Source organism: Amia ocellicauda, chromosome 14 (assembly GCF_036373705.1).
Source record: "Amia ocellicauda isolate fAmiCal2 chromosome 14, fAmiCal2.hap1, whole genome shotgun sequence".
Taxonomy (NCBI): Eukaryota; Metazoa; Chordata; class Actinopteri; order Amiiformes; family Amiidae; genus Amia; species Amia ocellicauda.
The window spans coordinates 16,013,859-16,025,247 of record NC_089863.1 but is presented as its reverse complement, the minus strand read 5'-3'; the positions used below and the strand labels follow the sequence as shown (position 1 = coordinate 16,025,247).

Below are 11,389 nucleotides of genomic sequence, written 5' to 3'. Positions count from 1 at the left end.
CCTGCAACGTAGGGCTGCGTCCCAAGCCCCGCCCTCGCCGCCTACGCCCTATGATTGGTGTACGTTCGTGTGACGTAGTACTGACGTGCGTGCGTATTTACGTCAGATTACGTCCTTATTAATTAATTCATTGAAAGCCATTTTTAACTCTAATCCCTGACAGATATCATTAGTTACCGAAACAGTTTTTGGTGTAGTTTGCTAACCATATATTGCAATCATTAAATGCATTATTTTATCAGCTAAGCAACAAATGGTGCAAATGGTCACATGACAGGAGGAAGAGGAGGGTGTTGTTGCTAGGGAAGCCTGCACACCACAGCATTTGTCATTTCGGACTTTAAAATACTCAACACCAAACTGAACCGCACATATAGTAATAGCTTCAATAAATGTTTGCATGCGTTTTAATTTCTAATTTTATTATACGATAATTGCAATCGTTTGTAATCGTTGCGTGCTGGGAGATGAAGGGGAATAAGACTTTAACAATGGTAGGAACACGTTTTTAATGATCCCTAATTTGAATGCATAGGCTAAGGAATTTAAAAGCGTACACGGATCTGCAGAAAGTTGCACAGCGCATACATGACTGTTTTCCACAAAAACCTTTGCTGAGTGACTGAAACACAACGAAACTGTAGCTGCCACATTCACACCACTCCTACCTGTTACGTATTCAGTTGCTATGTCTTGTCCACGGTGTGATTAATCATTGTGTGTTTTGAAAGCCAGGGGAAAGGTTAGTGAGCAATGAGGGGCACCCCCATAGTAAATCAGATTCATCCCTCCTTCCCTCTCTCTCTCTCTCTGCAGCCTCATCCTCTGAAGCCCAGAGTGTTGCTGTGGTGAGTGACACGTCTCTCTTGATCAGTGTCATTAATACACTATCGCCTGCTGTCACTGACTGTACTGAAGTGTGTGTGTGTGTGTGTTTGTGCAGGGCTGACCTGAGCTACAGCGACATGGAAGAGGTGGAGGCGGCGCAGAGTACAGAGCGGCTGCAGAGGTGAGGCGCTCGAGGCACAGAGACAGCACCGTGACCCACCCCACCCCGGCCCTCTGCCTCTGTCCTCCCCTCCCCAGAATGGTGTGGATTATATTGTCTTCATCTCTCTCCACCAATATATCTGTGTCTGCTGTCTCTCATCCCTCTCTTCTCCTCTCTCTCGCCCCCATTCTCGCTCTTTCTGCCCGATTGCTGTGCATTGCATCGTGTCTCCAGCTCTCTCCTCTGTCTCTCTCTCTGTCAGCGTGCTGGCCCGTGTGCTGGGCCTGCGGGTGTCCGAGCCCAGGGACGGGGTGCTGGTGGACCTGTACCTGTACGCAGTGCTGTTCTGCAGGGGGCGGGGCTTCAACAGGGAGCAGACCGCCACCCTGCTGTCCATCATCAGAGCTGTGCACCTGGCCAACACTGGTGGGTTCAAACTGTGGAGGCCTTTCAACCACCATAGCCAATGAGAAAACTCGATACTGTGTGTCTATCAGTCTCTCTGTCTCTCTCAGTGTCTCTCTGACTCTGCATGTCTGTCTCAATCTGTTTTTCATTCCCACTCTCGTGGTTTCCCTGTTCCTCTCGCTGTCCTTCTGTCTCATTGTCCCTCTGTCTTTCATTGCCAGTCTCACTGTCTCCGTGTTTTCGTTGCTGCCATTTCAGAGACCCCGCTGAACAACATTGAGCACTGCTTCTCCTACTGCACTGAGCTCATCCTCTGTCACTGCGTCAGGGTCAGTCAGTCAATCTGTCTGTCTGTCCGTGTGTGGGTGTGTGTGTCAGTCTGTCTGTATCTCTGTAATGGCATCACAGTCAGTCTTTGCACCTCTGAATCAGAGTCTGTCTGTCAGGGTCAGTTTCTGTCTGTCAATTTTAGCACCTCCTTAAATCGACACCAAAAAGTCTCCCTCCTCCTAGACTCTTTCCCTCTCCCTTTCTCTAAGTCCCCCGTCTGTCTCTCTGTCTCTCTCTGCAGCGCCCTCCCTTCAGTATCGATCTCTACAGCCCAGAGGAGGCCACGCAGGTCACAGAGTACCTGGTCAACTCGTACTTCAGACACTACAGCCTGTACAAATACACCTTCACTCCACAGGTACTGCCTGTCTGTTGCTGCAGATACGGTACCGCCTCCAAACACAAATTAAAACAATGAACTGACCTGTGACTGTGATATATTTATACATCTGTGTCTCTCTCTCTCTCTCTCTCTCTCTCTCAGGTGAGACTTGACCTCTCCCTGTCTTACACAGGAATGGTTGACCCAGACGCAACAGACTCTGCGTCCCAGATGGCAGGTAAATAAGGTCAAAGGCAGATGAAACACTTTTCCAGTTTTGTCTCGCGTCTTAAAAGGTATCGTCTCATACTGAGGTTGAAAGTTCTCTCCCTGCGGGTGTGTCTCAGCCCCCAAGGCGGACGGAGCCAGAGAGACAGAGGCAGAGAGAGAGCGGGGGATGGACACAGATGCAGAGAGACAGACCGAGCAACCTCTGGGCACCAGCGCACACAGTGAGTAGTGAGCAGGGAGCCGTGCCGCAGGACAGCAGAGGTACAGAAGAGCAGGAGCCCGTGATCAGAAAACTTTTCCAATCTTTGAAATCTCTCTCTCTCGGAAATCCTCATGTGCCTTCTCCCTCCCCATAGGCCCCTCCCCCAGGGCGGAGCTGAGGCAGCTGGTCCAATCGGAGCTTAGTGTGGAGTTGGGGCGGGTGCAGGCGGCACTGGAGTAGAGGCTGAGAGAGAGTGGCGAGAAGCTGGGCGCCCGGCTGGCATCCCTGGAGACCCACCGACACAAGAAATGATACCTGCGGCCTGGTGTCGAATCACACACATGTACAGCCATGACTAGAGAAAAATCATCAGTTTTTTCTGTACGTCTGTCACTCTTTGATAGTCAATAAAAATAACCAGACATGTTTCAACACTTCTAACACTTGTTTGTGTGTGTGGGAGTGTTTGAGTCCATTTGTGTGTGTGTGTGTGGTGTGTACAGTGGTGTCTAGTTAGTATATCTGTAAGCCTTTTGATGGTGGGCAGGGTTGGGGTTCAGGCTGTTGTGGCACCTTAAAGGGAGAGTATAGTGAAGAGACTCTCCTTTCTGCACTGCAATGCAGCACCATGGCTCGGCATAAATGTGTGTTTGTGGGTGTGTGTGAAAACCCCCCAGTCTCTCGGGCTCACTGCAGTACTAATGCCCTGAGTCCGAGCCGTATTGAACTCTCTCTCACTGGGAAAACTCAAATCAATAAATCCAATACGATAATAAAAAAAGCAAGAACAAAAAAGACACGGTAGATAGGACCAGGCTTGTAAACGGGCAGGCAATTTAATCTCTCTGTGTTCATTCCTCTTACACAGGTTTTCAATACCCAGTACAGTACAGTTACAGTACAGTGGACAAAGCGGTCGAGACGGCACCTCAGGGGAAAAGCTCAGTGCAGTAAAGCCAGTCACGTGCGTCCCCTCCTCCCTCTGCCACTGGGGCCCCTCCCGTTATATCCTTGAGCACCAGCACCCAGGGCCACTAACACAACCTCGCAGCTCGGGAGGAGGCAGGCCCTAGGAAGTGGAAGCACAAGCGCAAGGGGAGGGGGTGAAGGTGCGAGGATTCTCTGTCTCTAGGAATTAACGAGGCCCTCGCTCGTTAACACAAAAACAAAACAAAACAAAAAGAACTGCAGGAATGACTGCAAACCAATCCCTCCCTCCCCTAATTCAGCTAAAGGCTCTTATAGATTGGTGATTCTGGAAAGACAGAGACCCCCAGAGTAGTAGTGGTCTTGGAGCTCTGTGGGCATCTGCGGGCCCTTGACTCCCAACGGTCTCTATAGAGTCTCTCTGAGGACCACACACCGCTCGCCTCCCTGAGCACAACAGTCAGTGTAGAATGACAGTTTATGGGGTGATACATTCACCCTGCTGGACTGGGGCTCTCCGGGACCAGGGTTCGAGACCCCTAAAAGAGCCAGTCAGTGAATGGGACTTTGCAGGAGGTCGAGTGATCTGTATTGTTCTTTTCATAATAATAATAAACCCTTCCTTTTCAGTTCTGTGTCTTTTCTTAATTAATGAGTTCAATTAAAGCAACATTAACGAACTAATCAAGTAGCTGACAGTCCAGGTGTCCCCAAAAAGCAGACGGCATTGCAGCAGCCCCTCCAGGACTGAGATAACCCACCAGTGCCCCAGACATTCTCACACTGGCCAATCACATTGATGACATCACAAAGGATTTTTTTAAGTGAGTTCTAAACCAATCAGGTTAGTCGTTTTGTTAAGACGCCTCCCTCTCTGGGAACGCAGGCAATACATTCTGCTTAAGGCACGATAATATTTCGGGGTTGGGTTGCTTGTTACAGACTAACTCAGATTTGTTTTTTTTGGGGGGGAGAACATCCTTAAACGAGTCGAAGCAAGTGATTCATTCGATTGGCCCAGGAGCCGACAACCATTTTGAGGGCACTGTCAGCGTCAGCAGCAGTTGTTTTTTTTCAGCTTAGCAATTGTAGAAACAAAACTAAAACATTAAAAAAAATAAAAATAAAAATCAGTTGATAAAATAAATAAAACTTATAATCTGGAACCAAAAACAAAAAGCCTCCAGGAACAGATTTTGACCTCTTCGATATGAAAGAAACTCCTGCCCTCCATCCACAGATCACTCAGCTGCAGCAAACACACACACACACACACACACAAGTATATACAACAGACGCACCAAAAATGTTAAAATGCCCCAAAAAAATGAAATCCTTAATGCTGAATTCCCAAAATCCAATCCACAGTCTCTCCCATGATTCCTGGCATGATGCCCTTCTCCCTCCTCTGCACCCGCCTCCTCTATTCCTCCCTCTCCTCAGTCGGCCTCCTCTTCCTCCAGACTGGCCAGCTCCAGCAGCACGATCTTGGGGGAGTTCTGGAAGAGGGCGGCCCGGTTCTGCTGCTCGCCCTTCTTGACCCAGTGGCCGTAGATGCGGAAGGCGCAGGCGTCGATGAGCCGCCGCACCCCCCGCAGGGAGTACGGGTCGCGGGTCAGGATGTCCCGGGTCAGGGGCCGGGCCCGGCGGTAGCGAGTGTACACCCGGATGGAGGCCAGCACTGTGAGGATCAGCACCTGGAAAGAGAGGGAGAAGGAAAGAGAAAGACAGGAGAGTGGGATAGAGAGAGGGAGGAGTGGAGGAAGGAGTAGGGGAGAGAGAAGAAAGAGCCAGACAAAATGAAAAGAGAGGGAAGCAGAAGAGAAAGCAAGAGAGAGAGGTGGGGGATGAAAGGGTTAATCCAGAATAAAGACAATCTTCTCCTGCGCTCTCTCTCGCTCTCTCGCTCTCCCCCCTGCTCCCCCTGCACTTACTGTCCATCCCGGTCCCCTCTCCCCATCACTCACCCTGAACTTCCTATAGGGGCTGAAGCTCCGCACCTCCTCTGGCTCATACTGCCGGAAGAAGTGGTGTGCCAGCGCCTGGTCAGCGGTCAGGCGCTTAGCGGGCTCCACCTCCAGCAACCGAGAGATCTGAGTGAGAGAGGGAGGGAAAGGGAAGGAGTGCGTGATTAGTACTTTCGGGGTTTAAGGGCTACAGTGGATTTCAGTTTATAATAGCGTGTATCACAGGAGCACAGTGTATTTCACCATATAATGTCTACAGTGTGTTACACTGCAGTGCGTTGCGTCTCACCAGGTCTTTGATGGTGTCGGAGCGGTCGTCCCACTCTGGGGATCCGAACTGGTACCGGCCCTCCATGATCATGCGCAGCATCAGCATCTGCTTGCGGTGCCAGAAGGGCGGAGAGCCCGCCAGCAGAGTGAACATGATCACTCCACACGCCCAGCTGCACACAGAGATGGGGGGGGGAACGCATGTGTCAGTGTGTGTATCAGTGTGCATGTGTCAGGTCAACACGGGTTCAGAATCATTGCACACTTCCTGTCAATCTCACTGTAATGTCCCACTCCCCACTTCACTGGTCCACCCCTGTCCTCTCAGAGACATAGATACTCACAGGTCCACCTCCTGGCCGTATCCAGGGTGAGTCTCGTCCATCGAGCACTTGAGGATCTCAGGAGCCAGGTACCCAGGAGTGCCACACAGCTCTGAGCAAGGGAGCGAGAGAGTGAGAAAGAGAGCTAATTCAGACACACTGACTGACTGGACACTAAAGAAGAGCGAGAGAGAGAGAAACAGACAGGGAGAGTTGGAGTGTCCATACAGACACAGACTGACTTGATCTGTTTCCCTCTTCCCCCCTCTCTCCACCACAACCCCTCTACCTCCCCCCTTTCTCTCCTCTCCTCCACGCCACTCACCCCGCAGCCTCTGCCCAGGCACCAGCTGGCAGGAGAAGCCGAAGTCGCTTAGTTTGATGTGGCCGTTGTCGTCCAGCAGGATGTTCTCGGGCTTCAGGTCGCGGTGGATGATGCGCAGGGAGTGCAGGTACTGGACGGCCTGCAGCAGAGCACGCATTATACTCCTGAGAGAGAGAGAGAGACACACAATGCTAAATATTATAATGAAAACTGTATTGATCATACTGCTTGTACAAACTTAAAATAAAATAAATGATAGGTACCTGGTCTCTTTCTCACTCAGAGTCACCTTCTGGGTCAAGTAGTCAAACAGCTCTCCTCTCCTCATCCTGAGACAAAGACAGAGAGGTATCAGTGTAATTCACCAGGGATTGAACAGTAGTCGTTCATCACTGCCATTAGTTTCCAGCTCATTTCTGCAGTGCTTTGCTATGAAGCTGCACAGAAGAGGCCAGCTCTACAGCTCCCATAATGCACTTGGGGCCCCCATCTCATAGGCAGTGACTGACTGGACATTAGGGGACTGGCAGCCCTTTGAGTTGGATAGCTATCATTTATAACTTGCAAGCGTGTGTTTAACACAACTACTACCACCAATAACCATCATCATCATCATTATAACAACAATAATAATACATTGTAACTGTGGCAGTACTCACAAGTCAAACACCAGGAATATGAAGGTAGCCGACTCATAGGAATCGATGAGGGTGACTGAGGAGAGGCAGAGAGAGCGGTGTTAGGGTAATTAGACAAGGACCGTACTGGTATATTCATGCGAGAGAAAGAGAGGGAGACTCAGTGACGGAGGAGTGTCCAGAAGGAAAGAGACCGGGGGTGTATTGGAGGGATGATGGGAGTGAGGAAGTCATTAATGAAGCAAGGGAGAGAGGGAGCAAGGAAGGCTCACTGATGGATTGGTGTCTGGAGAGAGAGAGGGAGTGAAATAGGGAGCGGGAGCAAGAGATGCAGCGAGGGAGAGCTGGAGTGAGGGAGTGATAGATGGAGAGAAGGAATGATGGATAGAGGGAGCGAGAGATGGAGTGGGACAGAGGGAGAGAGAGGGAGCGAAGGGGAGAGATGGAGCGAGGGAGTGAGAGATGGAGAGAAGGAATGATGGATAGAGGGAGCGAGAGATGGAGTGGGACAGAGGGAGAGAGAGGGAGCGAAGGGGAGAGATGGAGTGAGGGAGTGAGAGATGGAGTGGGACAGAGGGAGCAAGGGAGTGAGAGATGCAGTGGGACAGAGGGAGAGGGAGCGAAGGGGAGAGATGGAGCAAGGGAGTGAGAGATGGAGTGGGACACAGGGAGAAAGAGGGAGCGAAGGGGAGAGATGGAGCCAGGGCGTGAGAGATGGGGAGAGGGAGCAAGGGGGGATAGAGGGAATGAAAGGGAGAAATAGAGTCAAGGAGATAACGAGCGAGGAGGCTCACTGATGGAGTGGTGTCCAGAAAGAGGGAGTGAGCAAAAGACAGAGGGAGTGAAAGGTAGAGAGGGAGCGAAAGAGAGAGAAGGAACGAAAGGGGCTCACTGATGGAGGGGTGTCCGGACACGGTCTTCAGCACATGGATCTCCTTCAGGGTGGAGCTCTTCACCTCCTCCAGCTGCTGCTCAGTCATCTTCTCCGCCGTGATCTCGATGATCTTCACAGCCAGCTCCTGCCCCGTCTGCCTGTGCACGCAGCGCCGCACCACGCTGCTCACGCCCCTGCCACACACGCCACAGACACCGCAGTCAGCTCCACGGCACAGCGCGGCACACTGCAGTTTACTACAGCCCAGCACAGTACCATCCACTCCACCACATTACAGTGCAGTACAGTCCAGTCTGATAGGATTGGGTGACTCACCTGCCAATCACCTCTTTGGGGTCGTACTTCTGGTAGAACTCCTTGGCCCCCGCCCAATCGGGGAGCTCGTCTCCCAGCTGCAAGTCTCGAGTCATGGCAGAATCCTAGAGAGAGAGAGAGAGAAAGGGAGAGGGAGAGGGAGAGGGAGAGTGTAAAAGAGAGACACAGACACGGAAATGGCAAGTCAGGCAAGACCGTGTGTCAGCTATTAGTCAACAATTACTCCTTCCGTAGAACCAAACTATTTCAAACCTTCCTCTCCACCCAAAAAATACAAAACACTGCCCGTCCTCCAGAGGAGTCATTAATCTGGGGCTGCTGTACATTCAGTGACTATCTGTGGCCTTTGTCTGCCCACTTTAGGTAACCCCTGCTGCTTGCTTTCTATACAGAGGGTGGGGGAGGGGGGTCTTTTGTTACTTGTTACTGATCTCTTGCTGCCGAGTCACTGCCTGTACTGTACCGAACTGCCCATGAACCCTCCCACCCGACTCACCCTGAGCGCAGCGCCCGGCCTCTCGGGGACAGTCTGTGGCAGCTCAGCAGCGGAAATGCCACCGGAATGAGAACGTTTTATACAATCGGTTGTCTTTAAGGCCTTGTGAGACCCTTTTGTGTTTATTAAAAAAAAAAATCTTCTTATCCAGGAGTTGTGTGTGTGCGTGTTTGTGTCTGTTTGAGCTGCAGCTCCTCTTCACTCTCTCCCCGTGAGCGGTCCCTGGGAATGCTTTTTGTACTGGTCAGTTTTTAGCAGCAGTTAGCTCCCGCAGATCAGGTCCTGACCTCCAGATTGTAAACGTCTGTCACTTAAGCTTGCTGTCCCTGGCTTCTATTTCCCCTCTCTTCTCCAATCAAGTCAATACAGTTGGCCGGACAGGTGGGCCTCCAAGTAATAATAATGAGAGATATGCAAGAGGGATAAACTGAGGCGCTGTTACTTGCTGGTATTTTAATTGTATTGCACGCTTTCTCAACGTCTAAAGCTGAAAGTCTGTCTCTTCAGTCTAATTTATATGGAACAATCTCACTGGAACGTTACAGAAAAACAAAGTAATATTAATAATAACAACAATAATAATACTGGTCCCTGTTTCTATTTGGTCATTTTCCCTGGTTGTACACTAAACTCTATCAAAGAGGTTTGCTGTCACTGACTAAAATAAACTTTTTCTTTAGTTAGCATATACAACTGATCCCTGGTTAGTTCGAGCTGAAGCATTTTCTCTCATTTTCAATGAAATCTCATTTTGAACTGACAACTACCCATATCACGTTGCCTTGTATGTAAATAGTCAAGCTAATCTCAATACATTAACTTTCAACATAAACATTTATGTATATACTGTATACAATTAAAAAAACGAAAACTAAGAAAGTACAAAAACGTGAAGATAATCCTAAATCGATTATAATATACACTAGAATACACAAACTAAGTATTGCACTGAAACGGGAAGGAAAGGTCGTTTCCCTTCGACTGGCCGGCAGTGGTGATGTCACAGTGGAAGGATTCGTCAGCAACACGCGTGATTCTGTCACAGTGTCTGTTTCTCAATCTGCTCCGTGCTTCTCCTGCCGCAAACCAGTGCTGTAAACCTTGGCTTACTTCGGTACCTCCCTCTGATCGCCACTGTTGTCTCCCGTCTAATAATAATACATTAATTATTATATTAATGCAGGCTTCCCACTGTAAAAATCGCGATAGTTATCCCTCCAGGCGGCACAGCTGGTGAACTTGAAGTCGCCCCTTGTCGTCTGGTCCCCTTGAACCAACAGCAACAGTGACGTCACCGGGTTCTGACTACAAATAATGGTAATAATCAACACATAGGGAGCGACCCTAGACTGTACGCTCCCCGGTGCGGCCTCGGCGTGGTAGTGACAATCGCGCCCCAGCTTAGAAGCCTCCGAGCCGGGAGGAGTAGGACAAGGAGGGGGCGCAGAGGCGGGGGGCAGAGGGACGTGCGATCCGTGCGAGACTCGGGCTTGGTCCCAACCCGGGCAGGATGTCCTCACTGCGGCCTAAAATGGAAAGATAACATGCATGAGGTTTCACTTTGTCCTCTCTGTCTGGGATTGGAGAGAGGGAGATTTCGCCTGCGGTAGTGCAAGAAATTGGAATAGGCAGCTTGCACAACGGCATGCACTCGTTCTACAACAATCTTGTTTATTTTGCAGAATACAGTTAGGTATTTTATTTACGCACTGCTTTTTTTGTACAGTTATTTTATTTATTAAAGCTGTTATAATGAAAATGTCAGACTGCATCAACAGTGTTGTTTTAATGCAATTTAACAACAAGGTACGTCACCTCGAGCTGCTCCGGGCTTCTTTCTCAGAACGAAGTTACCAGCATTCGAGAACTGTCAACAGCGATGGACGTGGCAGTCCGCCAATCACATGCCAGTATACGCGCTAGACAGCACCTAGCCAATGGGAGCCCGTCGGGATGGGGGGGTTCCCGCTCCGACCAATCACAGCACCAGACTTGGGGGGCGTCATCAGTACTTTCCAATAGGGACACAGAACAGAGGTCGTATCGGCTCCATGTTGGTAGGGGACTAGAGAGCAGGAAGGTCTATGGGACTCTGAGTTATTCAGATAGACAGGCAGTTTCCAAAGGGAGTGTGGGTCTCAGTGAGGTTCATTTCAGACCTTCACACAATCTTAATAATGTCCAATTCACTTGTGGTTTGTGTCTGGTTTTTAACCCGATTTTAATCAATCACAAAAACCCTTTACTTGATGAATTGACTGTTTTGTTTAATTTCCTTTAATAATTGAGATAAAAACAAATACAACCCCACACTACAGGACTATGGATTTTGATAAGTAGGCCTGGTCTCAGCTGGGTTAGACTATAGCAGTACGTTCTTGCCCTGGTCCCCGAGATCGCTCTGCTTCTATACTTGTCCGCAATCCCTAGAATAAGATCAGAATCAAACAAACACAATAGCGGTAACAGTTTCAATTAAATGATCAAGAGCCACAAGAGACCCAATGGTTCTTCCATAGACATACATCTTAATTGTTCAATCTTTATCATGTCTGTCTCCGGACAGACCTATTCATTCAAATAAGAACATAAGAAAGTTTACAAATGAGAGGAGGCCATTCAACCCATCATGCTCGTTTGGTGTCCATTAATAACTGAGTGATGCAAGGATCCTATCCAGTCTATTTTTAAATGTTCCCAAACTTTCAGCTTCTACCACATCGCTGGGGAGTTTGTTCAGATTGTGACG

The 11,389-nt window shown here is 49.5% G+C and overlaps 2 protein-coding genes across 2 annotated transcripts; one reads left to right on the top strand and one right to left on the bottom strand.

Moving 5' to 3' along the window:
• The first annotated feature begins 142 nt into the window (after window positions 1-142).
• cfap119 (cilia and flagella associated protein 119) lies at window positions 143-2,921 on the top strand. Its single transcript, XM_066723261.1, has 9 exons — window positions 143-494; window positions 817-848; window positions 944-1,009; window positions 1,254-1,417; window positions 1,658-1,728; window positions 1,971-2,087; window positions 2,214-2,289; window positions 2,399-2,503; window positions 2,639-2,921. The coding sequence occupies exons 1-9, from the start codon at window positions 468-470 to the stop codon at window positions 2,722-2,724; spliced, it is 744 nt and encodes a 247-aa protein (XP_066579358.1). The 5' UTR covers window positions 143-467; the 3' UTR covers window positions 2,725-2,921.
• A 375-nt stretch (window positions 2,922-3,296) lies between these two features.
• Window positions 3,297-10,538, bottom strand: phkg2 (phosphorylase kinase, gamma 2 (testis)). The gene is made up of 11 exons (XM_066723260.1): window positions 10,456-10,538; window positions 8,641-10,166; window positions 8,145-8,248; window positions 7,827-8,002; window positions 6,956-7,010; window positions 6,560-6,625; window positions 6,297-6,460; window positions 5,993-6,083; window positions 5,668-5,821; window positions 5,379-5,504; window positions 3,297-5,108 (listed from the first exon to the last, which is right to left on the bottom strand). Exons 3-11 carry the CDS (start codon window positions 8,237-8,239, stop codon window positions 4,851-4,853), a joined length of 1,185 nt encoding a protein of 394 aa, XP_066579357.1. The 5' UTR covers window positions 8,240-8,248; window positions 8,641-10,166; window positions 10,456-10,538; the 3' UTR covers window positions 3,297-4,850.
• Window positions 10,539-11,389: the final 851 nt, after the last annotated feature.

Bases quoted from the DNA above. Each gene is read 5' to 3' on its own strand.
- phkg2 (XM_066723260.1), bottom strand. From the start codon at position 8,239: ATGACTCGAGACTTGCAGCTGGGAGACGAGCTCCCCGATTGGGCGGGG. The intron at 6,626-6,955 runs GTGAGTACTGCC...TCTTTGTCTCAG, and splicing joins ATATTCCTGGTGTTTGACTT to GATGAGGAGAGGAGAGCTGT. The intron at 5,822-5,992 runs GTGAGTATCTAT...CTCTGTGTGCAG, and splicing joins TACGGCCAGGAGGTGGACCT to CTGGGCGTGTGGAGTGATCA.
- cfap119 (XM_066723261.1), top strand. From the start codon at position 468: ATGAAGGGGAATAAGACTTTAACAATG. The intron at 2,290-2,398 runs GTAAATAAGGTC...GGTGTGTCTCAG, and splicing joins CTCTGCGTCCCAGATGGCAG to CCCCCAAGGCGGACGGAGCC. The intron at 2,504-2,638 runs GTGAGTAGTGAG...CCCTCCCCATAG, and splicing joins TCTGGGCACCAGCGCACACA to GCCCCTCCCCCAGGGCGGAG.